The sequence below is a fragment of the Chlorocebus sabaeus genome, chromosome 28, assembly GCF_047675955.1.
Source record: "Chlorocebus sabaeus isolate Y175 chromosome 28, mChlSab1.0.hap1, whole genome shotgun sequence".
NCBI classification, from domain to species: domain Eukaryota; kingdom Metazoa; phylum Chordata; class Mammalia; order Primates; family Cercopithecidae; genus Chlorocebus; species Chlorocebus sabaeus.
In genome coordinates, this window is record NC_132931.1 from 8,762,555 (window position 1) to 8,784,037 (window position 21,483).

A 21,483-nucleotide genomic window follows, 5' to 3' on the forward strand; every position below is an offset into this window, starting at 1 on the left:
GCAACAAGAGCAAAACTCCATCTCATAAATAAATAAGTAAATAAGTAAATAAATAAATAAATAAATAAATAAATAAATAAAAATAGAGGAGTTCCTGCATCCTGCAGGAAAAAGGGGTGGGTCACACAGCATCAGAGCTTCGAACTGAGAAATCCTAGAGAAAGAAGGAGCCAGTGCCTGAGTCCCAACTGGATGATGGGAGCAAGGGGGAAGGGTGGAGGCTCCCAGGCTGGAACTCTCCGGGAGGTTTTTGGCTGGGGAACAGAAGGGAGTGCAGGAGGTCCCAAGGGAATGAAATGAAGGAGGGAGTTACAGCCTCCAGCAAATTCTGGGGAAGTGAAGGGATCTGGGGATGAGGACCAGATTCTGGGACAGGAATGTTGAGCAGCTAAGTAGGGAAGAGGCTGGAAGCCGGGCACGGTGGCTCACGCCTATAATCTCAGAGCTTTGAGAGGAGGGAGGATCACTTGAGGCCAGAAGTTCGAGACCAGCCTGGGTAACACAGCAAGACTCTGTCTCTACAAAATATTTGAAAATTATTCAGGAGTAGTGGCGAGCAACTGTAGTCCCAACCACCCAGGAGGCTGAGGCGGGAGGACTGCCTGAGCCCAGGAGCTCAAGGCTGCAGTGAGCTACGGTTGCACCACTGCACTCCAGCCTGGGCGACAGAGCGAGACCCTGTCTCAAAAAATAATAAAAAATGAGACGGAGCTGGGGCAGAGGAGGCAGCAGGGTCTCTGGGGACCCATGCCCGGGAGCGATCACCCGTGCGGAACGTCCAGGAGGAGACCCCAGGGCTTCGACCCCCACGGGGCTGCTCTTGTGGGGTGGGGCGGGGTCGGGGCGGGGTATGGGCGGGGCCCGGGCGGGGTGGGGCGGAGCCGGGGTCCCGGGGGCCGGGGCGGGGCCGGGGCGGGGCCGGGCTGGTGCTGCGCAGCCGCGGGGCGGCCGTCGCGCATGCGGGGCTCACACGGCTGCAGCCGGCGCCGCTGCCACTCCCGGGAGCATGAAGGACCGAACCCAGGAGCTCCGCACGGTGAGTCCGGCCCCCGTGTGCGGCCGCCCGGCGCCCGCGCCAACGCGCCGAATACTCCCAGCCCGGCTCCCGCGGCCAGGAGGGCGGCCACTCCTGCGCCCCCAGCCGCGGCTGGAGGGAGCGGGGCGAGCCGGGGACCCTGACCCCCCTCCGGGTTCCGCCCCTCGGACCCACTCGGGGTCACGGGCTCGCGTGAGCTCGGCCGCGCTGACAAGTGGACGGTCGGCTGGAGTCCGGGGTCCTGGATAAACTTTTCGGGGCCCCCTTGATTTGGGGGGTTCAGAGGGTATGATGGGGTTTCGGTGGCGGGACCTCTTCCCCCTCCCGCAGAGCAGGCCCTGTCTCTGGCCCCCCCACTGTCCCTCATCTCTGACCTCTCGTCCCCTCTCGGTGTAGACAGACGAGGGGACAGCGGTGGGAACCCCCTTAGTGTAGATAGACGAGGGGACCGCGGTGGGCCGGGGCCGGACCCCTGAGCGAGGCCCCCTCTGCGGGGCGTGCTGCGGAAACCTCGCCTTCGGGTGGGGGCGGCCTCCTCATGCCGCCCTGGTCACCTGTGGCTCCCATCACCTGTGGCTCCCCCTCTGCTAGGTCGCGGTAGGGATCCACTGCCCTCCCCAGGTCTGGGGATGGGGGGCGGTCACACCCACCCCCGGTCCACCTGTCCACCTTCGGGCTTCCGGGCAGCCCTGGCTGGCGTTTCAGACCCTTCAGGGTTCCTTGAGACTTGAATCTATTTTTCCACCTGTATCTCAGAAACCCCTGGGGTGTGGCTCCTGGGGCGGGGTTTGAGGGAAGTAGGAGGATGCACAAATGTTCTGAGTCAGAGCCCACCCTCTCCCAGCCCAGAGACCCCTGCAGCCTGCGTGGGTCCCCTTCCCCTGGCCTCTGCCCTTAGGAATGAGGAGCCCAGGAGAATGGTGACCGGGAGTGGAGGACAGTGACGGAAATGAAGCCTTCCTGGGTGTGTCCCGTGGGGCGGGGGGGATCAAGGCTCAAGACTAGATTGAGTCTCATCTGGTCATCTGGTCCCCTGGCTGGCCACCTGGCTGGCAGCCCTGCCTGCTGATCCCCGGGAGCCTCCCCAACCCCACCCCAAACCTGCGCCCTCAGCTAGGAACTAGAACCCTGAGGTCCCCTCCCGTGGAAAATGTCAAGTGTCCTTTGGGTGTTTGACCCCACGGCTTGTCTCCTCGACCCAGAGGCTCCCTGAGTTGGAGCCTGTCTGCCCCATTATGTCATGGTTGCCTCCTGGGCATCCTGGAACCGGGACCTGGGCTCTCCTGCTTTCATCTCCCTGACTTGCTCTGGCACCACAGCCTACACTTTGCCTCCAGACCTGCTATTCCTGGCCCAGCGCCCGGACCCTGAGGTAAACCCCATGAGGTTTCAAAGGAAGAAGATGGTCCCTCAAGTCGCATATGGACTCTAAACACTTCCCCCGCGGCCCCTGTGGTTGCCCTCAAGTTTCCTGAGCTCCGTTGAGTCAGAATGAGTGTTTTCCTGGTGATGGATGACTGTGTGGTGTAATTTGCTGATGTTTGGGCGCCTGGTAGGTTACGCGAGGGTATGTGTGGGAACCAAGTGGTCAGGGGAACCATGGGCCCTTACATAGGATAACAGCCTCTGGCATGTCAGCCTTCATCGCCCTAGCTGAAGGGGAAACTGAGGCACAAAAGAGACGCGGCTTGCCTGCTAGAGGGAGGGGTGGTAGAAAAGGGCTTTGCCTCATCCCTGAAGATAGACTCAGGCCTGGCTGGCACTGGGGAAAAGCCAGTGGAGCTGGGGTTGTGAAGTGTTTGAACCCAGATCTTTTTGCTCTGATGTCTGTCTCTGTTACTATCTCCTCGCCCCCTGATTAGATGGTGAAGCCAGGCTTTGGTTTGAATGGTCTGAGGCTTCCGCTCCAGACGCCCCCACCCTCCCCACACAAGGCATTCAGAGCCCGGGGAGGCTGTACCCATTGCTGGGTGGCCCTGCCCAGGGAGAGCTTTCTAGCAGACGGGAGGACGGCTGGCAGGAGCCCACACGGGGTGGGATGAGACAGTCGGTCTTGGTGGGGCGGCCATTCCCACAGGGCTGCTTTCCCTCTGGACCTGAGGTTCCCATCTGTGAAGTGGGGATGGGAAAGCCTAGAATTTAGTTTCTCCGGGCAAGAGGCGGGACCACAGGTCTCCTGACTCCAGCTCCGCATTTGTAGGAGATCTGAAACCCCAGGAGTCAGAATGTTCAGCCCAGAATCCCCAGGAAGGAAGAGGCCAGCACTGGCTGAGCTGGACTGGACTAGACTGGGCTAGACTGGGCTAGACTGGGCTGGACTGGGGCCGGCTGGGCTGGGCTGAACAGAGATGGTGCTGGGGACAGCGGCTATGCACTGCTCCCAGCCCTCCCTCCCTCCCTCTTCCTCCTCCTCCTCCCTCTTTCTCCTTCTCCCCCACCCAACGCCACCACATTTGGAAGGAGGCGAAGGGAGCTTATTTATAAAAGTCACACTTGGGGAAGGAGCTGGCGCGTTTCCTCACTCTGCAGGCCCGGCCCAGCCCTCCAGCCTTCTCCAGCCTTCTCTAGCCTTCTCCAGCCTTCTCCGGCCTTCTCCAGCTCCCACCTCTCCCTCTGCAGACGGGGAGTGAAGGGGGTCACTGGGGACTAGCCAGGAGGCCTCAATGCTGTTGCAGGTCCTCAGAGATCAGAAAGGTCATTTGCAGGTTACAGGTGGCAAAGAGAGACTGAAGACAGGGCCAGGATCACACAGCCAGGGAGAGACTTTTGGGTTAGGGCATCCCCAGGGAGCCCTACTTGGGCTGTAGCTGCCTCCTCCCCTCAACTCAGAGGCTCCCTGATTTTCTTCCTGGGGACTTTGCAGAGCTGACCTGTCCCTCCCTGGGCCCAGAACGGTGTTTGTCTATGTGCCAGGTCATGTGGGACAGACACATGGGACCTGTTGCAGGAGGCTGAGGACGTAGCAAGGAGTGAGAGTTGGAGCAGCACAATCCTGGAAGGCTTCCTGGAAGAAGAGACCCTGGGATAGCCCAGGAGCAGGAGCTGGATTTGAACAGGAGGAGAGATGGTGATCCAAAGGAGGGGACAGCTTAGTGAAGGCAGAGAGTTTGGAATACCCAACCAGGAAAGAATAGCAGGTGGTCCTGACAGCTGGTGTCTGGGGCCCCCTGAGTTGCCTTGAGGTCTAGACCGGGGCCCAACTCACTGGAGCAGCCCGTGAGGGCCCAACTCACCAGGCAGACCTGGATGGGCAGGCCCAGGGCCCTGCTTTGCCCACCAGTTCCCCTTCTCTCTCTCGTTGCTGGGAAGAGTCTGGTGGTTGGGAGGCAACACCAGGCAGGTTCATCCTTAATCTGCCTCAGCTCACTTCCTCATCTGCAGAATGGAGCCAGTGTTACCTGCCTTGCAGAGTGGCAGGCATGAGGGTGTAAGAACAGGAGTCAGACAGGGCTCCCCCAATCCTTCCTCCATTACCTCCCAGGGGTTTCCCAGCATGAACGATGCATTTGGGTACATTTTCATCTGGGGTGCAGATGGAACGGCTTCCTGGGACCATGTAGTTCAACCTCCTATCTTACAGGTCAGAAAACAGGTCCAGAAAGGGCCAGGTGTTTATCTGAGGCCACGAAGCCTGTGGGGGCAGAGCCTGGCCCCTTCCATGGCCTGAAGCTGCCTCCCTGAGCCGCTCTGGGGCCCTGTGAAGGGGCAGACTCTGCAGGGCGGGGAGCTGGTGTACACAGACCTGGAGGCTGGGGACAGGGTGAGGAGACTCAGATTGCACAGCCGTCTTTCCTGGAGACCCAGCTTGGCCTCTCGCACACCCCTGACTCAGCTCCGGGCCTCTCTGCACTAGTGATATTGACTTTGATTAGTCATTTAAAAGCAGAAGGGAAAAAAATAGCGCTTGAGGCAGACAACAGCCACCGTGCTCAGCAGTGATGAATCAACCTCACCGGCCTGATGCCTCCCCTGGGATAGGCCTGGAGGCTGCCTGGCCTGTGCGCCTCTTGGAGGAGTCAGACTGTTGCATCCAGGAGGGTGTCCTGGAATCCTGGAGTCTCTGCTAGGAGAGACCACCAGGGCTGCCCCGCCTCTGCCAGGGGAAGCTCAGGGCATCCAACCCCCCGTGGTTCCAGCAAGTTCCGGTCTTCCTAGCAGTCTCCATGGTAGGGAGGTAAGGAAGCACTCCCTCCCAGCCTTTCTGGTTGGAGGTGGTGATTTTTTTGTTGCTGTTTTTTTGTTTGTTTGTTTGAGACGGAGTCTCACACTGTTGCCAGGCTGGAGTGCAGTAGCACGATCTCAGCTCACTGCAGCCTCCACCTCCCAGGTTCAAGTGATTCTCCTGCCTCAGCCTCCTGAGTAGCTGAGACTACAGGTGTGGCATGCCCGGCTAATTTTTGTATTTTTAGTAGAGACGGGGTTTCGCCATGTTGGCCAGGATGGCCTTGATCTCTTGACCTCCTGATCTGCCCGCCTCGGCCTCCCAAAGTGCTGGGATTACAGGTAAGCCACTGCACCTGGCCAATTTTTTTGTTGTTGTTGTTGAGACGGAGTCTCGCTCTGTCGCCCAAGCTGGAGTGCAGTGGCACGATCTCGGCTCACTGCAACCTCCACCTCCCAGGTTCAAGTGATTCTCCTGCCTCACCCTCCCGAGTAACTGGGACTACAGGCATATACCACCACACCCGGCTAATTTTGGTATTTTTAGTAGAGATGGGGTTTTGCCATGTTGACCAGGCTGGTCTTGAACTCCTGACCTCAGGTGATCCACCCACCTTGGCCTTCCAGAATGCTGGGATTACAGGCATGAGCCACTGCACCCAGCTACCCCTCTAAATTTTGATTCAGTCTCTTTGGGATAGATCCCTGGAAGCTGTTTTTTGTTTGTTTGTTTTTGTTTTTTCTTTTTTTTTAATCCCCCCAAAGGATTCTGGTGCTCACCCAGCTTTGAGAACTGCTGAATGCAGAATTAAAAAAACACCAGGATGTTAGCTGGGCTTGGGGGCTCACACCTGTAGTACCAACTACTTGGGAGGCTGAGGCGGGAAGATGGCTTGAGCTCAGGAGTTCGAGACCAGCCTTGAGCAACATAGTGAGACAACCATCTCTACAAAAATTTAAAATTAGCCAGGTGTGGTAGCAGACACCTGTAGTCCCAACTACTCTGGAGGCTGAGGCTGGAGGATTGCTTGAGCCTGGGAGATCAAGGCTGCAGTGGGCTATGATCTTTCCACTACAGTCCAGTCTGGACAACAAAGCGAGATCCTGTCTCAAAAAAAAAATAAGGGCTGGGCGCAGTGGCTCATGCCTGTAATCCTAGCACTTTGGGAGGCCAAGGGAGGCGGATCACCTGAGGTTAGGAATTCAAGACCAGCCTGGCCAACATAGTGAAACCCCATCTCTACTAAAAATACAAAAACTAGCTGGGTGTGGTGCGGGCGCCTGTAATCCCAGCTACTTGGGAGGCTGAGGCAGGAGAATCCCTTGAACCTGGGAGGCGGAGGTTGCAGTGAGCCTAGATTGCGCTACTGCACTCTAGCCTGGGCAACAGAGTGAGATTCTGCCTCAAAAAAAATAAGAAGAAGAAAAAAAAAAAAAAGTGCCAGGATAAATTGGATGTTGGTTGGATGGGAGAAGAGGAGGAAGATGGCAGATGTCCTAGGTTTCCGGCTTGGGGGCCCTGGAGCACCTTGGGGTTCTGCGCTAGGCAGTTCAGAGGAGGCGACTCTGGCAAAACAGGTGGAGCCTGGTCTTGGCCAGGAGGCAGGCAAGGTGCCCGTATGATATCTGGGCACATCCGTCCGTAAGACACTTGGGCCTTTGCGTTTGTGCCCCACGGTTCCAGCTGCCACCTGCACAGCGGAGGGTTCCAAGTCCCCAACTCCAGTCCAGCCCCCTCTCCAGAGCTGTAACTGATGCTCAGAACGCATTGGTAGATCCCCAAGGGAGCTGGGCCCTAATTATTCCACAGAAATCTGGGTGTCTGCTTTTTTTTTTTTTAAGACAGGGTCTTGCTCTGTCACCTAGGCCGGAGTGCAATGGCACAATCATAGCTCACCTCCAGGGCTCAAGCAGTCCTCCCACCTCAGCCTCCTGAGTAGTTGTGATTACAGATGCATGGCACCACGCCCAGCTACTTTTTGTATTTTTTGGTAGAGATGGGGTCTCGCTATGTTGCCCTGGCTGGTCTCAAACTCCTGGACTCAAGTAATCCTTCCACCTCGGCCTCCCAAACTGCTGAGATTACCGGTGTGAGCCATCATGCCTGGCCGCTTTATGTATCCAGTGGTCACCCTGGCCAGCCCAAGACACCAGGAAGACGGCATGCCAGGATAGCCACATCACCTAGTTACATTTTGGTCAAGAGTGTGTCTGGGCTGGGAAACAGAGGAGGTGAGGATGGCAATGGGGCTCTGCCATCCCGCATCCTTATCAGTTTATTCCATGTCCAATGAGAACCGATTACATGCCAGAGTTAATTTGGAGGACATCTCTAGAATGTTGCCACCAGGCTCTGGCTTGGATGTGGATGAGGATGCAGGGGGCAACAGGGTCAGGAGCCATCAGAATCCCACAAACTGAAATAAGCATCGGAACAAATGAAGAAACAGAACCCTTTACTCAAACCCCAAATCCACTCCACAGACAGTGGTTGGGAAGGGCCTGGGGCTTTTCTTGACAGGAAATGCTACGTGATCACTTATCTGATCACTGGCTATATTAATAGAGGTAGATCATATAGAAAGAGGGAGGGGATGGGCCAGATCTTTAGCATTGCCCAGACCACAGTCAGCAGCAGATTCAGTTTGTGTGCTGTACGACAGGAGACAGAGGCACAGTGGAACAAGTCTTGGGCAGGGGCTGTAATGTGGGGTCCCTGGAAAGGATCTGAAAGGGAAGGAATACTTGAGAAGAAAAATCTAGGGAGGATGTGGATGCCACCTTCAGATCTATAGCAGGGGCACCCCAGGGAGAGCACCCACAGGTTCTTTATGGCCTGGAACCAAACCACAGGAAAGAGAAGGACTCTAACAGTTGGGGCTGCCCGAGATGGGTAGAGCTGTTTGGGGAAGCTAGTGAGCTCACCGTCACAGGAGGTATGCAAGCTGAGGCTGGAAGCTGAAGCCAGGGGGACTTTTCAGGTCCCTTAGGGCCTGAGAGTCTTCACTCATGGCTCCAATAGGAATGTGAATGGTGTGTGGAAGACCAAGATGCGAGATACTGATCTGGGGGGACAGGGAGGCTTGTGGAAGGAGGTGGCATCGAGGAAGAGGGGAATGTCACCTTCATGGAATCAGCATCCCGGGCAGAGGGATGTGCCTGGGGGAAGCCTGGGGGCAGAGGGTGGATCGTAGGGCCAGGAACCGGTTGTAGGTGTGGTGGAGTGGGGTCTGATCCCAGGTGAGGGCAGCGGGATAAAGAGCAGAGCTGGGGGTGAAAATTCCCAAGAATGAAGTAGGAGGATGTGGGGAGGAAAGGCCCCCTCGGCCCATCCCCTCTAGTTTTGCTCCGAGCCGTGGCTGGTTTGACCATGCCTCAGAGGTCAGGCCCTCAGCCCTCCGACTGGCTTTGGGGCTAATCTCAATGCCACCTGCAGGGTAGACTTGACCGGGGTGCCCCCCTCAGAGCCTGGCCCTGGTCTCCCTTTCCCCAGCCCCACCCTCATAGACGGAGGGTCCAGAGGAGGATGTGGGCATCTCCCTTGCCAGCCCTTCTGTTAGAGAAGCTTCCTGGTCCAGCCTTCAGCCTTTGGGGAAGATAGCAGGTCAGAGCTGGCCGGATGCCTGGAGACAATCTGCCCCTATTACACAGATGGGCAAGCTGAGGTCAAGAAAGGCACCAGACAGGGGCCAGGGGTCTCTGAGGGCAGGACGGGTTCAGTGGGGCTGGTAGTGACACTTGTCTCTGGCCATGGGAAGGGAGCTGGATCATTCTCCATCCACCCTTTGTCATCTACCCTGATCCTCTGAGCACCAGGGCCGAGAGGGCAGGACGCTGGATGGCAGAAGCTCCTGGGGCCACTTCCCAACCTGGCAGCCTGCCCAGGAAGAGGAACTGAGCTCCTCCTGGCAGCGCTCTGCCTCAGTTTCCCTAGGGAGGGCTCCTCTGACTCAACTCCTAGGCCTGTCACGGTCTAGAAGCGTGAAAACAGCTGGATTTTCTGTGTCTGTAGGGAGCTTGGTAGGGGAGGGGGTACCACCTGGTGACAGCTGAGGCACTCGGTGGGGAGTGGGAACGAGGATTTATTTTAGCTGCTGGGGAGGTAGTGTGATATCTTAAAGAGAGGAGGCCCCTCTGAGCCGCCTCTGTCAAAGCTCCTAACTACCCCCTCTCCCGATGAGTCCCCACTTTGATGGGGTCATGGGAGCTGTCAGCCCCAGGGGCACAGCCCCTCACGGAACATGCCCAGGCCGGGCGCGGTGGCTCACACCTGTACTTCCAGCACTTTGGGAGGCCTAGGTGGGAAGATCACTTGAGCCCAAGAGTTCGAGACCAGACTGGGCAACATAGTTGGACCCTGTCTCTACAAAAAAAAAAAATCAAAAACTTAGCTGGGTGTGGTGGCATGCATCTGCAGTCCCAGCAGCTTGGGAGGCTGAGGTGAAAGGATGTCTTGAGCCCAGGAGGTCGAAGCTGCAGTGAGTTATGTTTAAGCCACTGCACTCCAGCCTGGGTGACAGAGAGAGACCCTGTCTCGATCAATCAATCAATCAATCCATTCATCAGTCAAACAAACATACATGCCCTGCTTCCCTACTCTTTCTCAGCCCTGCCTCCATGCAGCCAGGTGTCACTGTCCCCATTTCACAGAAGAGTAAACAGAGCCAGAGGGGTCAAGGCCCAGCCTGATGAGTCCCCTCAGCTCTCTCAGCCCCTCAACCTCCGCCTGCCTCCATCCTGATGAGAGAGCACCAAGGTGGGCCGAGCCAGGCAGTGGCCGCTCCCATGAGGCACTCAGAAATGAGGTGGGAACAAGACCAGATGCGGTGGCTCGTGCCTGTAATCCCAGCACTTTGGGAGGCCAAGGTGGGTGGATCACCTGAGGTCAGGAGTTCGAGACCAGCCTGGCCAACATAGTGAAACCCCGTTCTCTACTAAAAATACAAAAATTAGCTGGGCATGGTGGCATGCACCTGTAATCCTAGCTACTTGGGAGGCTGAGGCAGGAGAATTGCTTGAACCCAGGAGGTGGAGGTTGCAGTGAGCCAAGATCGTGACACTGCACTCCAGCCTGGGTGACAGAGCAAGACTATCAAAAAAAAAAAAAGAGGTGGGAACAAGCCCTGAACCCCAGGCTGAGAGACCTCAGTCCCTGCCCCAGCGTGACCATCCCGGATATCCTTGCCTTGGCTGCGGAGAGAGACCTGGCCTTGCCAGCAGGGTGGGCTGACCCTGGCCGACTCATGGTGTGAGGCAGACAGTAATGATTGTGCCCGGCATGCCGAGAAGTCAGAAGTAGAATTACCCCTACTCCGTGATGGGGGCGGCTTTTGTACAGCTGCTACTGGGGCAGTGGGGTGGGGCCTGCACCTGTGGCTGAGGCCTAAGGCAGGACCCGAGCCAAGTGGCAACATGACTGCCTCCCGTGCCTGCTGGGCCTAGGTCTGGGACTGGAAGGAGGCAGGCCAAGGTCCAATGTCAAGACCGACAGGGAGGCCAAGAGCAGTGGCTCACACCTACAATCCCAGTGCTTTGGAAGGCTGAAGCAGGAGGATTGCTTGAGGCCAGGAGTTCAAGACCAGCCTGGGCAACACAGTGAGACCCTGTCTCTTCAAAAATAAAAATTAAATGTAAAGAACTATTTTTAAAAAAAGACTGACAGGAGCTGGGCGTGGTGGTTCACGCCTGTAATCCCAGCACTTTGGGAGGCTGAGGCAGGCAGATCAAGAGGTCAGCAGATCAAGACTATCCTGGCTAACACGGTGAAACGTCTTCTCTACTAAAAATACAAAAAATTAGCCGGGCATGGTGGCGGGTGCCTGTAGTCCCAGCTACTCGGGAGGCTGAGGCAGGAGAATGGCGTGAACCTGGGAGACGGAGCTTACAGTGAGCCGAGGTGGCACCACTGCACTCCAGCCTGGGCGACAGAGCAAGACTCTGTCTCAAAAAAAAAAAAAGAAAAGAAAAAGAAAAAAAAGACTGACAGGAGATTCTTAAGAGATATGATCCATCCCTCTTCGGGGCTGGGGTTTAGTGGTGCCCAGGCCTGGGACAGAGTGGGCAGGTCTACCCTTGCAGGGCCCACTCTGGAAAGGGAGCTTGGGACCTCTGGGCTCCACCTGAATTAAAACCACTGGGGCCAGGCGTGGTTGTACACACCTATAATTCCAGCTACTCGGGAGGCTGAGGTGGGAGGATTGCTTGAGCCCAGGTGTTCAAGGCTGCAGTGAACTGTGATTGCACCACTGCACTCTAGCCTAGGTGACACAGCAAGACCTCAACTCTAAAAATGTGTGTATGTTTGTGTGTGTGTGTGTAAACCACAGGGCCAAAAGAGTAGAGAATGCACTTTCCAGGCAGCTGTTCCAGGGGCCTAGGAGACCCAGAGGGCCCAGACAGAGCGGCTGGCCCCAGGCTCGCTTGCCTCCCCAGCTGCAGGGAAGGGGCAGGCGGATAGGCAAGGGAGGAAGTCCCTGGCCTGGAGGCTGAGACTTGGCCTTGACACCAGTGTGCCAGGCAAGGTCCCTGTCTCTGTGCCAGGTCCCCAGCAGTCCGCCAGATCTTACTGTGGCTGGGAGCGGAGGGCACAGCCAGGCCTGTTCTTGTCCCTGCCCAGAGGCCGCGAGGGGGAGGGGTGGGACCCTGGCGCTGCACCCTGGGCACCTGTGTGTGTAGAGGCAGGTCCTGTACATACGTCCGTTCATGTGTGCACAACCCCACACAGGCCAAGGACAGCGATGATGATGATGATGTCACTGTCACTGTGGACCGAGACCGCTTCATGGATGAGTTCTTTGAACAGGTGGGAGCCAGCACACCCCACCCTTCCCGCACACTGGCAGACTTTGGGGGGCCACTCTCACCTCTGAGCCAGGTTCAGGGATCTTTCACACCTGCACCTGGCTCAGCAGCTCCAGGGTGCCAACGAAGGAACTGTTTTGTGGGTGATAAATGGAAGCTCAGAGCGGAGCTAAATGTGAGATCACACTCCTCCCCATCCGGGTCGGAAGGACACACCCCCACTGCACCCCAGCACCCGGAGCCTGGCCCGTCCTCCTCCTGAGCCCTGACCGCAGCCCTACTCTGGGCCATGCCTGGGCCCCAGAAGCCTTCTCCCCCGATTTCCTCCTCCTGATCACCCGGCCTTGGTCCGCAGGTGGAGGAGATTCGAGGCTTCATTGACAAGATCGCAGAGAACGTGGAGGAGGTGAAGCGGAAGCACAGTGCCATCCTGGCCTCCCCCAACCCCGATGAGAGTGAGTATATGGGGTGGGGGACAGGTTTCAGGCCCCACAGGCCTCCGGGAGGGGCTGCTGCCGAGGAGGCCTCACAGGACCTCAACAGCCTTCATGGCTGGTGGGCGTAGGAGTGCCTGGATAGGCCAGGGTCAGGAGAATATCAGGAGAAGCCTTAGGAAATGCAGCTGTCCCCAGCCTGGAATTGGGGAGTCAGAACCCAGCATCCCAGGCCGGCCAGACCAGGTCTCCCCGAAGACCTGGGTGATGGGAGAGGCGATCGGCCCCACCCGTCTCAGGTGAACTGGCTTTTTTTTTTTTTTGAGACGGAGTCTTACTCTGTCACCAGGCTGGAGTGCAGTGGCATGATCTCAGCTCACTGCAACCTCTGCCTCCTGGGTTCAAGCGATTCCCCTGCCTCAGCCTCCCGAGTAGCTGGGACTACAGGCGCCCACCACCACACCCGGCTAATTTTTGTGTTTTAGTAGAGACGGGGTTTCACCATGTTGGCCAAGACGGTCTTGATCTCCTGACCTCGTGATCCGCCTGCTTCGGCCTCCCAAAGTGCTGGGATTACAGGCATGGGCCACTGCGTCTGGCCGAACTGGCTTTTTTCTAAGGCAACTCAGCCCTGGGCTTTTGAGAGCAAGGGAAGGAAGGAGGGAAGGAGGGAGCTGTCTGTGATCAATAGGAAGGCCTCTCAGTCCAGCCCCGCCCCGCCCCTCGCCTCCCAGGGGAGCAGATGGCAGCTCTGAGGCGTCAGCGCTGTGGGAGGGCAAGCTGGCCAAGCAAGCAGAGCTTCCGGAAGGAGCTGGCAGCCCTGGCAGCTGGCCACGTGGCACCCCGGGGCGGGCATTCTCAGGGCTCTAGGAAGTCAGCCCTCTCCCTCCGCACTGGGAGCCTGTGTGTCAGGCTTGCGCTCCGGCCCCAGACAGGTCCCCCCAACCCGGTCCTCACGTTCCTGTTGAGATGTTGGTTACTACACTGAGAGGCGCCAGGCTGATGGCATAGGTGCCCTCCCCTGGAGGGGGGCTCACCCTGAGTCCCAGGGATGCAGCCGTCAGGTGTTTGAGGGAGGCAGGCCCTGGCCACGCAGGTGCCCGAGGTCAGATTTTCTTCTCGCCTCCAGCACGGCCTCCCGGTCTGTGACCCCTGACCCCCAAGCCCACGGGCACCTTCAAGAACCCAGCGCAGATCTTTCCACAGCCCCAGATTGTGCATGAACCCAGGTCAATGCCGCACCAACTAAGCCAGTGCCCCGCCCTCAGAAGGCAAGATGGGTCAGGTGGGAGCAGGGTGGACTGCCTCAGGAAGGGCAGGAGGGAGAGAGGGACGCCCAGGGCTCACCACGCTGCGCTCCTCGCCCGAGAGATTTGTTGGATGGCAGCATGAGACGGATGTCTGTGCGCCCAGAGGTATCTGGGTCACCGTGTGTCCCTGTGTGGGCTGTTGCTGCTCAGGGTCAGGAGGTGGCTGACTGTGGGGTGGAACGGAGGGCTCTGAAGAGCAGGGGAGTGGGCCTCTCGCTGCTGGCAGGTGGGGCGGGCATGGGGCAGCAGAGCTGTCTGCTCCACACCTAGGGTCCTGCAGGCCACCTCCTGCACCGTCTCCCGCTGCGGTGTCATGCACAGTCATAGGGACCAGTTCTGAGTCACCACCCGTGAGCTGAGCAGTCCCAGGCTCTCGCTAAGGGGAGGGGGCTCATGTTGGGGGTTCTAGGGCACAGGCGGTACAGAGTTAAGGAGAAGTCTCGAGGAAAGGAGGCAGTGAGTGGGGGGCTCTCCCGGGTAAGGCGGGCTCTGCCTCCTCTGGGGGCTGCCATCCGGCCTGGGCTATTTTGGGTCTGAGCAAAAGAGGCTGAGACGTCAGAGCAGCTGGTAACCGACTTTTCCTTTGTTCCTACGGATGAGGCGCCCTCCTCCGCGCCTCGGAACCCCCACTTCCCCGCTCCACCCCACCGCATTCCACTTGGGAGGTGACCCCATCTGGGGCCTTTCTGATAGCCACTCTCGATCCCCTCACTATAGCCACCCTCACTATCCCCTCTAGGACAAACCCCAGCCCCAGAGGCAAGCAGAGGGGCGGGTGGGAAGGTGACAGCCGGAGCTCAGCCCCAGCTTCTCCCAGGGTGGAGTCCTGGGGGTGTCCTGAGACTGGGGTGTTGCCAGGAGCACCCCCAGGGGAGGCAGCTGTCTTGCCCCACTTTTCCAGCCAGCTCCTCTCCGGCAGGGGGGCAAGCTGGGCACCCCCATGACCTCTGCCAGCTTTAGGGAGATGGTTCTAGTTGGAACAAGGGTCACAAAACACTATGCCACCACCCTCCTCCAATTTCACCAGGGCCCCAGCTACCTGCCACGGCCAGGGCCGACTATGCCCACCTCTTTGGACCTCAGGGCCCACATCAGTGCCCACCCAGGCCATCCACCCCTTGCCCCCTTCCACCCACCGGGCACTTAGCACCCCGGGAGGCGCAGCTTTGTGGGAACAGCAAGGTCTGCCCCACCTAGAGTGTTTGAGCCTGCGACTCGGAGTGCAGGATGGTCCCCTGTCAGCCCCCTGGCTGGCTGCCTACCCTCCTGAGCCACCAGGTAACACCAGGTGAGCCCGCACCGCCCCCCCCCACCTTCAACTCCAGCAAGCATCAAGTCACTGTTCCTGGTGCCAACTCCAGCATCGCCAGCTGCTCCACAATTATTTCTGCCTTAAATTTAGACCCATCTGTTATCTCCAGGGGGTGGGGGCGCCGGCAAAGGAGGAAGGGAGGCTCCTCCGAAGACAGCACAAGAGGGGGTGAGGCTGCAGCTGGTGCATCCCTGGCCCAGAATTAGGGAGGGGGCAGGCAGAGCCTTAGCCAGGGGAGCAGGGGAGAACCGGGATCTACCCAGAGCCCCCATTGGGCCCCCTGTGCTGGAGGCTGAGTCTGCACATCAGTCCCCGGCAGAGCCTAGGGGGCCGCCCCCACCCTTTCTACCTCCCCAGAGACGAAGGAGGAGCTGGAAGAACTCATGTCCGACATAAAGAAGACAGCAAACAAAGTTCGTTCCAAGTTAAAGAGTGAGTCAGGCTTGTCTGGGGGTGGGTGGGGGGCATTCTAGGCCTGCTTCCTCTGGGGAGCCCATGGGGTTTTGCTCACCCTGAGGGGGTGCGCCGGATCTTGCTTTCCTTTCTGAGGGTGGCGTCATGTGCCCATTCACTCAACAGCTACTTGGCAAGGCCCGCTGGTGCCAGGCTCTGGGTTGGGCCCGGGGACACACCTGCCCGAGGCTTTGTCGAGGGAGGGCTCCACTCTGGACGGGCACTGCCCCTCACCTCTGCTAAAGAGGGTTAAAGGAGTGGCCAGCACTTCCTGGTCTCACGCAGAAGCCCCGTATGCAGGGGGAACAGACACGTACACCCCGTGAGTGCCAAGGCCTCGGGGCCACATGCCCTGCAGCAGGGGCCCCCTGGCTCTCCCCGCTGTGGGCACGGCCCCTCGTACACAGCCTCTCTGAGCAGAAAGGGAGCGGTACCCAGGCACAGAGTGGCCGGAGCTGCCAGACCTCACACACACTCAGAGCTTGGAGTGGGTGTGCATTTACACACGTGCACACACCACACAGCGTCACAGCTGGAAGGGCCTCTGTAGGCCCCTCCTCCATCAGTGCCTGGCACTGACCCCACCAGCCACTGGCCACACACATACCCTAGGAGATGTGGGGAGGCGGATAGATGCCGGGTGTGCGGGTCGGGGGCAGGGGTAAAGGGGGCTGGTTTTGACTCAGCACCCACCTGTGCCCCCAGGCATCGAGCAGTCCATCGAGCAAGAGGAAGGCCTGAACCGCTCCTCTGCTGACCTGAGGATCCGGAAGACACAGGTGCGGTCGGGAGTCTAGGGCGGGCGGGCACCTGAGACTCTGGGTCGGTCCCCGCGGGGCCTGATCCCTGCACCTGCATCTCGGGCCCCCAGCACTCCACGCTGTCCAGAAAGTTTGTGGAGGTCATGTCGGAGTACAACGCCACGCAGTCCGACTACCGCGAGCGCTGCAAGGGCCGTATCCAGAGGCAGCTGGAGATCAGTGAGCTGGGGGCGGGGCCTGGGGCTGCCTCGGTGAGCTGGGGGCGGGACCTGGAGTGGGCGAGGCGTGGAGGGGCGGGGCCCGAGGCAGCCGCTGAGTTAGGGGCTGGAGAGGCGGGGGCCTGAGGCTCCTGCTGTGTTAAGGGCCGAAGGGGCGGGGCCTGAGGCTGCTGCTGATCTCGGGGCTGGGGGGGAGCCCGGGCCTGGGACTGGAGGGGGCGGGGCCCGATGCTGCTGCTGAACTCCCCGGAGAGGGCTGGGCTCAGTGTGACCCCACTCGCTTGCAGCCGGCAGGACCACGACCAGTGAGGAGCTGGAAGACATGCTGGAGAGTGGGAACCCCGCCATCTTTGCCTCTGGGGTGAGTGTGGGCCCCACCCCTCCTGCCATGATCCCCTCACCATGTTCCCCACGTTCATGACCCCTAGTGCAGGGTCTGGACAGTATGTGGACACAGACCCCTTGTAAGGCAGGTTTTAAGGAAGGAGGAGTCCCAGAGAGGGGAAAACACCAGGCTGAGGTCACATAAATGTCTGTGGCAAAGGTGGACTCAAGACCCCTGTCTCCTGATGCCTCCCAATTGGACCCACTTCCTTTCGCCGGCCGCCAGGGGCTTCTCCTCTTATCCGTGGGCCCTTTTCCCCTCCTGGAGGACATTTGGCCATCTCCGTGTTCACGTGAAGCCGGGCAGGGGTGCTCCCTGAAGGAGGTGGCACACAGGTGTTCGAGGCAGGCTTGGGGTTGTGAGTTCTGGGGGGGGGGTGGGGAGCAGTCACATTCAGTGTGGGGGGAAGGGACGAGAGAAAGGCGGTTCCAGGCCTGGGTCCACGGGGCAGTCAACTTAGGCTCTGCAAAACGCTGATGGTAAGGACTGTCACTGAGCACTCGCTCTGTGGCCAGCACAGGTGGAGAGTGTCACTAGCCGCAGGTTACAGGTAGGAGATTGGGTCGTAGAGAAATTACATAACAGCTAGCAGGTGGCAGCCAGGTAGCAAGGCGGGCAGGGCTGTGGCTGGGGAGGAAGCCTTGGGTGCCCTTCCAGAGCAGCTCTGCCCACCCCAAATGCCCTCCCCCTCGGCCCTCTGCCCTGCCCCTCAGCAAGCCTCTGGGTCCCAGCCCCCTGCTCCCACCCCCAGATCATCATGGACTCCAGCATCTCGAAGCAGGCTCTGAGTGAAATTGAGACGCGGCACAGCGAGATCATCAAGCTGGAGAACAGCATCCGTGAGCTGCACGACATGTTCATGGACATGGCCATGCTTGTGGAGAGCCAGGTGAGCGCCAGGCCCCCTTGCCCTCCACTCCAGCCCACACCGGCACCCAGGGCTGCACTAACCTCACCCTTTCTGCCCAACACGCTGCCCTGCCGGGGAGACACCAAGTTCTCAGGTAACCAATCACCCGCTGTTGAAACTGCCGCCAGGACCCTGCCCACCTGAAGGTCCCTGTCCTCTGCATGGCTCTGCTTGACCTTCAAGGACCCCAGGCCCTGCATGGCCCCACCCCCTACACCCCGCCATCTCTCATTCCCGTTTCCTCATGGGGCCACTGTGGGCCATGCATTTCCCCAGTGACCAGGACAGCTGAGGGACCTGCTTCCTGGAGTGAACAGCTTTTGGGCAAAAGGGCTGCCAAAGAACAAATGGAAGGTTCTTCAGTGGGGCTCAAACTTGAATGAGTCACCTGGAGGACTTACAAGTTTCCAGGTCCCTGTCCCAGAGTCTGGCAGGTGAGGGAAGGCCGGGAAGATACCTGTCTGACAAGCTCAAGGGTGGTGCCGTAGCCACTATGGTTCCAAAGTTACACTCGGAGTAACACTGTGCCCACGACGGGGCGGCTGCCTTTGTTGGGGTGAGTGGTCAAGGAAGGCCTCTCAGGAAGGGGCATTTGAACTGATGCCAGAAAACGGTGAAAAGGAGCCAGCTGTGAAGACTTTACAGGGGAAGATGAAGAGCTGGCCCCAGCAACACTAAGGTCCCAAGCCCAGCAAGACCCAGACTTACTTCACGAACAGAAAAAGGAGGTCCATGGTGCTGGGGCACAAGGAGTGGTCGGAACTGAGATGAAGCTGGAGACGAGGTGGACGGGGCCTTGGCAGGCAGTGTGCTGAGGAATTTGCAGTCTCTTCTAGATTGGAGGGGGTTTGGGTTGTTTGTTTTTGTTTTAGCAAAAGATGGGATCTTGCTGTGTTGCCCAGGCTGGTCTCAGAACTCCTGGGCTCAAGTGATCCTCCCACCTCAGCCTCCCAAAGTGCTGGGATCATAGATGTGAGCCACAGCACCCAGCCAGGTTGGAATGTTTTAAGTATGGGAGTGACGTGACCTTGGTTAGGAAGCAGGGAGGCCGTCAGGAGGCTGCTGCTGCCGCCATCTGGTGAGAAACAGACCACAGTGACGTGGATGCCAGTGAAGGCAATGGATGGACTTGGAGAGGGAGACACGCCCTAGGAGTCTTGTGGGGCAGTGTCATGGTCAGATTGGCCTCTGGGGTATCATGGGACCAGATCACAGGGCTCAAGAGGGCTGTGGGGCTGGGCAGGGTTTTTTTTGTTTTGTTTTGTTTTGTTTTTTGTTTTTGAGACGGAGTCTCGCTCTGTCGCCAGGCTGGAGTGCAGTGGTGGGATTTCGGTTCACTGCAACCTCTGCCTCCCGGGTTCAACTGATTCTCCTGCCTCAGCCTCCCGAGTAGCTGAAACTACGGACGCGTACCACCATGCCCAGCTAATTTTTGTATTTTTAGTAGAGTCAGGGTTTCACCATGTTGGCCAGGATGGTCTCAAACTCCTTGATGTTTGATGGTCTCAAACTCAAGTTCTTAAAGACTGAAGACCCCAGACAGCAGACAGAGCTGGATGGAGCCGTCATGCCTGAGGATGTGGGTGTGGGGAGGCCCACCCATGGCCACCTCAGGAGCTATGGCCAGGGCAGGCCCAGACTCTAGCACACCCACTCCTGCTCCCACCTCCCTCTGCCTGACATTGCCACCTCTCTGACAGTGTTCTCTGCATGGTCCCCAACCCTCAGCTGAGACTGCATGGCCAGCTCCACCCCCAGGATTGCTGCTTTGCGGGGAGACGTGGGAGCTGCCTTGGGGAGCCTGCCTGGCCCTCTTAACAGCCCATCCAGGGTGCCTGGGCCAGATGAGAAGCTGTACCCCATCCTCCTCATGCCCCCTTTTTCTCTCTGGCCTCAGGGTGTTTTCCTGAAGTCCTGCCCCGAGCCCCAACCCAACCCTGAGGAGGGGGCCCTCTGGAGCTCGGGTGCCCCTGGCCCCACAGGGGGAGATGATTGACAGGATCGAGTACAACGTGGAACACGCGGTAGACTACGTGGAAAGGGCTGTGTCTGACACCAAGAAAGCCGTCAAGTACCAGAGCAAGGCGCGCCGGGTCAGTAGCCCAGCCCTGCCCAAGCCCATGCCCCAGCACCCATTAGGGACCCCCAACCATCCTACATCCCTCCCCATCCCACCTCCCTCCCTGCTCTCGGGAGCTCCCCATGACAGCTCCCTCGAGGCCGTCACCTTCCCCTGCTTGGATCCCTGGCGACTGTCCAGCCCTCAGCCTTCACCGTAGTCCCACCCCACCTGACACCACCACTGTCTGAGGCCTCTCCTGCCCGCTCCCCACACAGAAGAAAATCATGATCATCATCTGCTGTGTGATCCTGGGCATCGTCATCGCCTCCACTGTCGGGGGCATCTTCGCCTAGAAGCCACCCAAACTGCCACTCCACTCCGGGTGGGCCACTCTGAGGAGGCCCTGGCTGCTGCTACTTGGCTGGGCTGCCCTCCCAACCCCCGCCTCTGGCTCAGAGCACCCTCCCTCCTGGCCCCCATGCTCCCTTCTCTGCCATGGGCCCTCCGTCCCCGCCCCGTGTTGTGTGCATGATCTTTGTGTGCGTCTGTATGGAAGAGGCAGAGGGAGGCAGCCAGCGGGGCGGGACGAAGTGTGCGCAGCGAGGGGCAGACCCAGGCAGGGCCGCCAGGGTGACACAGGCCATCCTTGCCTTCAGTAACTCGGTGGGCCTGGGTTCTCCTCTTCCCTGGGGACCCTAACCTTGCCTCCAACTGACCTGCCCTGTGTCCTCTGGCCTCTCCAGCTGTCCCCACAAGCAGAGCCCTGAGGGGTGGGGACCAGCTGGCCACATGGTGCTGCTTTTCAGGTTAGGGGAGAGGTGGCCATGAGGGACAGCCCAGCTCTGAGCCTCAATCGCTGATCACTGCCAGGGAGACTCAGGCTGCCATGGCTCCAGGCTCCCTCCCCTGCCTAGGGGCAAAGTCCATCGGGTCCTGGGCCTCAGCTTCCCTTCTGACATTCCTCCAGCCCCAGGAGCAACCCCTTAGGCTGGGCCTGACCCCAGGTGTCCCTCTGGAAGGGGCTGGTTGGTGCCCCATCTCCAGCCACCCCAGCAGCCAGGGAGGCAGAGCAGGCTGCTGTCAGGCCCTCGAGCCAGCGTTGCATGTTTGGGATGGTGGCCCCTGCTGTCTTGCGCTCTGGGAAGTCAGATGTCATTTCAGGCCTGCAGTCTCATCCTGCCCTTGCCATCCCCCATCAACGTGCCACGTGGGTGTCAGGTGTCCCGGATGCACTATTCGGCAGCCAGCCAGGGAGGGCTACCTCGTCCTCCTCACCACCTTGGGGCTTCTCATGGGAAATGTGCCCCCGCCCCAGCACCCCCTCCCTCGTGGACAGGCAGGGAGATGCATGCGAGTGCATGCAGCAGGGGATGGGGCCGTGTCCGTGTGCCCCACCCTCCCTCGGCTTTACTCCTGCCCAGTGACTGTGACCGTCCGTGTTGCCTTCTTGAACAGCGATTCCCCCTAACCCCTTCACCAAAGGTCTTGGTACAACCAGCTGCCCATTTTGTGAAATTTTTATGTAGAATAAACATTTGTATCTGTACCAGGCCTCTGTTCTAGGTTTCTTCCCCAGGTCTCCTGGGGGAAAACCTTAGGAGGGTCCTCGCTGTTGCCCAAGCTGGCCTCCCACCTCAGCC

The 21,483-nt window shown here is 59.0% G+C and overlaps 1 protein-coding gene across 2 annotated transcripts; it reads left to right on the top strand.

Moving 5' to 3' along the window:
- Positions 1 to 934: 934 nt before the first annotated feature.
- On the top strand, positions 935 to 21,389 carry STX1A (syntaxin 1A). 2 transcript variants are annotated; one of them, XM_008018340.3, is made up of 10 exons: positions 935 to 1,036; positions 11,922 to 11,999; positions 12,354 to 12,453; positions 15,412 to 15,486; positions 16,213 to 16,286; positions 16,379 to 16,487; positions 16,774 to 16,847; positions 17,623 to 17,760; positions 19,764 to 19,874; positions 20,119 to 21,389. In XM_008018340.3, exons 1-10 carry the CDS (start codon positions 1,007 to 1,009, stop codon positions 20,194 to 20,196), a joined length of 867 nt encoding a protein of 288 aa, XP_008016531.1. In that variant the 5' UTR covers positions 935 to 1,006; the 3' UTR covers positions 20,197 to 21,389. The 2 variants fall into 2 exon arrangements, with proteins under 2 accessions (XP_008016531.1, XP_072868786.1); XM_073012685.1 differs by lacking the exon at positions 20,119 to 21,389 and having other exon boundaries at positions 19,679 to 19,874.
- Positions 21,390 to 21,483: the final 94 nt, after the last annotated feature.

Bases quoted from the DNA above. Each gene is read 5' to 3' on its own strand.
- STX1A (XM_008018340.3), top strand. From the start codon at position 1,007: ATGAAGGACCGAACCCAGGAGCTCCGCACG. The intron at 12,000-12,353 runs GTGGGAGCCAGC...CTTGGTCCGCAG, and splicing joins TGGATGAGTTCTTTGAACAG to GTGGAGGAGATTCGAGGCTT. The intron at 16,287-16,378 runs GTGCGGTCGGGA...TCGGGCCCCCAG, and splicing joins TGAGGATCCGGAAGACACAG to CACTCCACGCTGTCCAGAAA.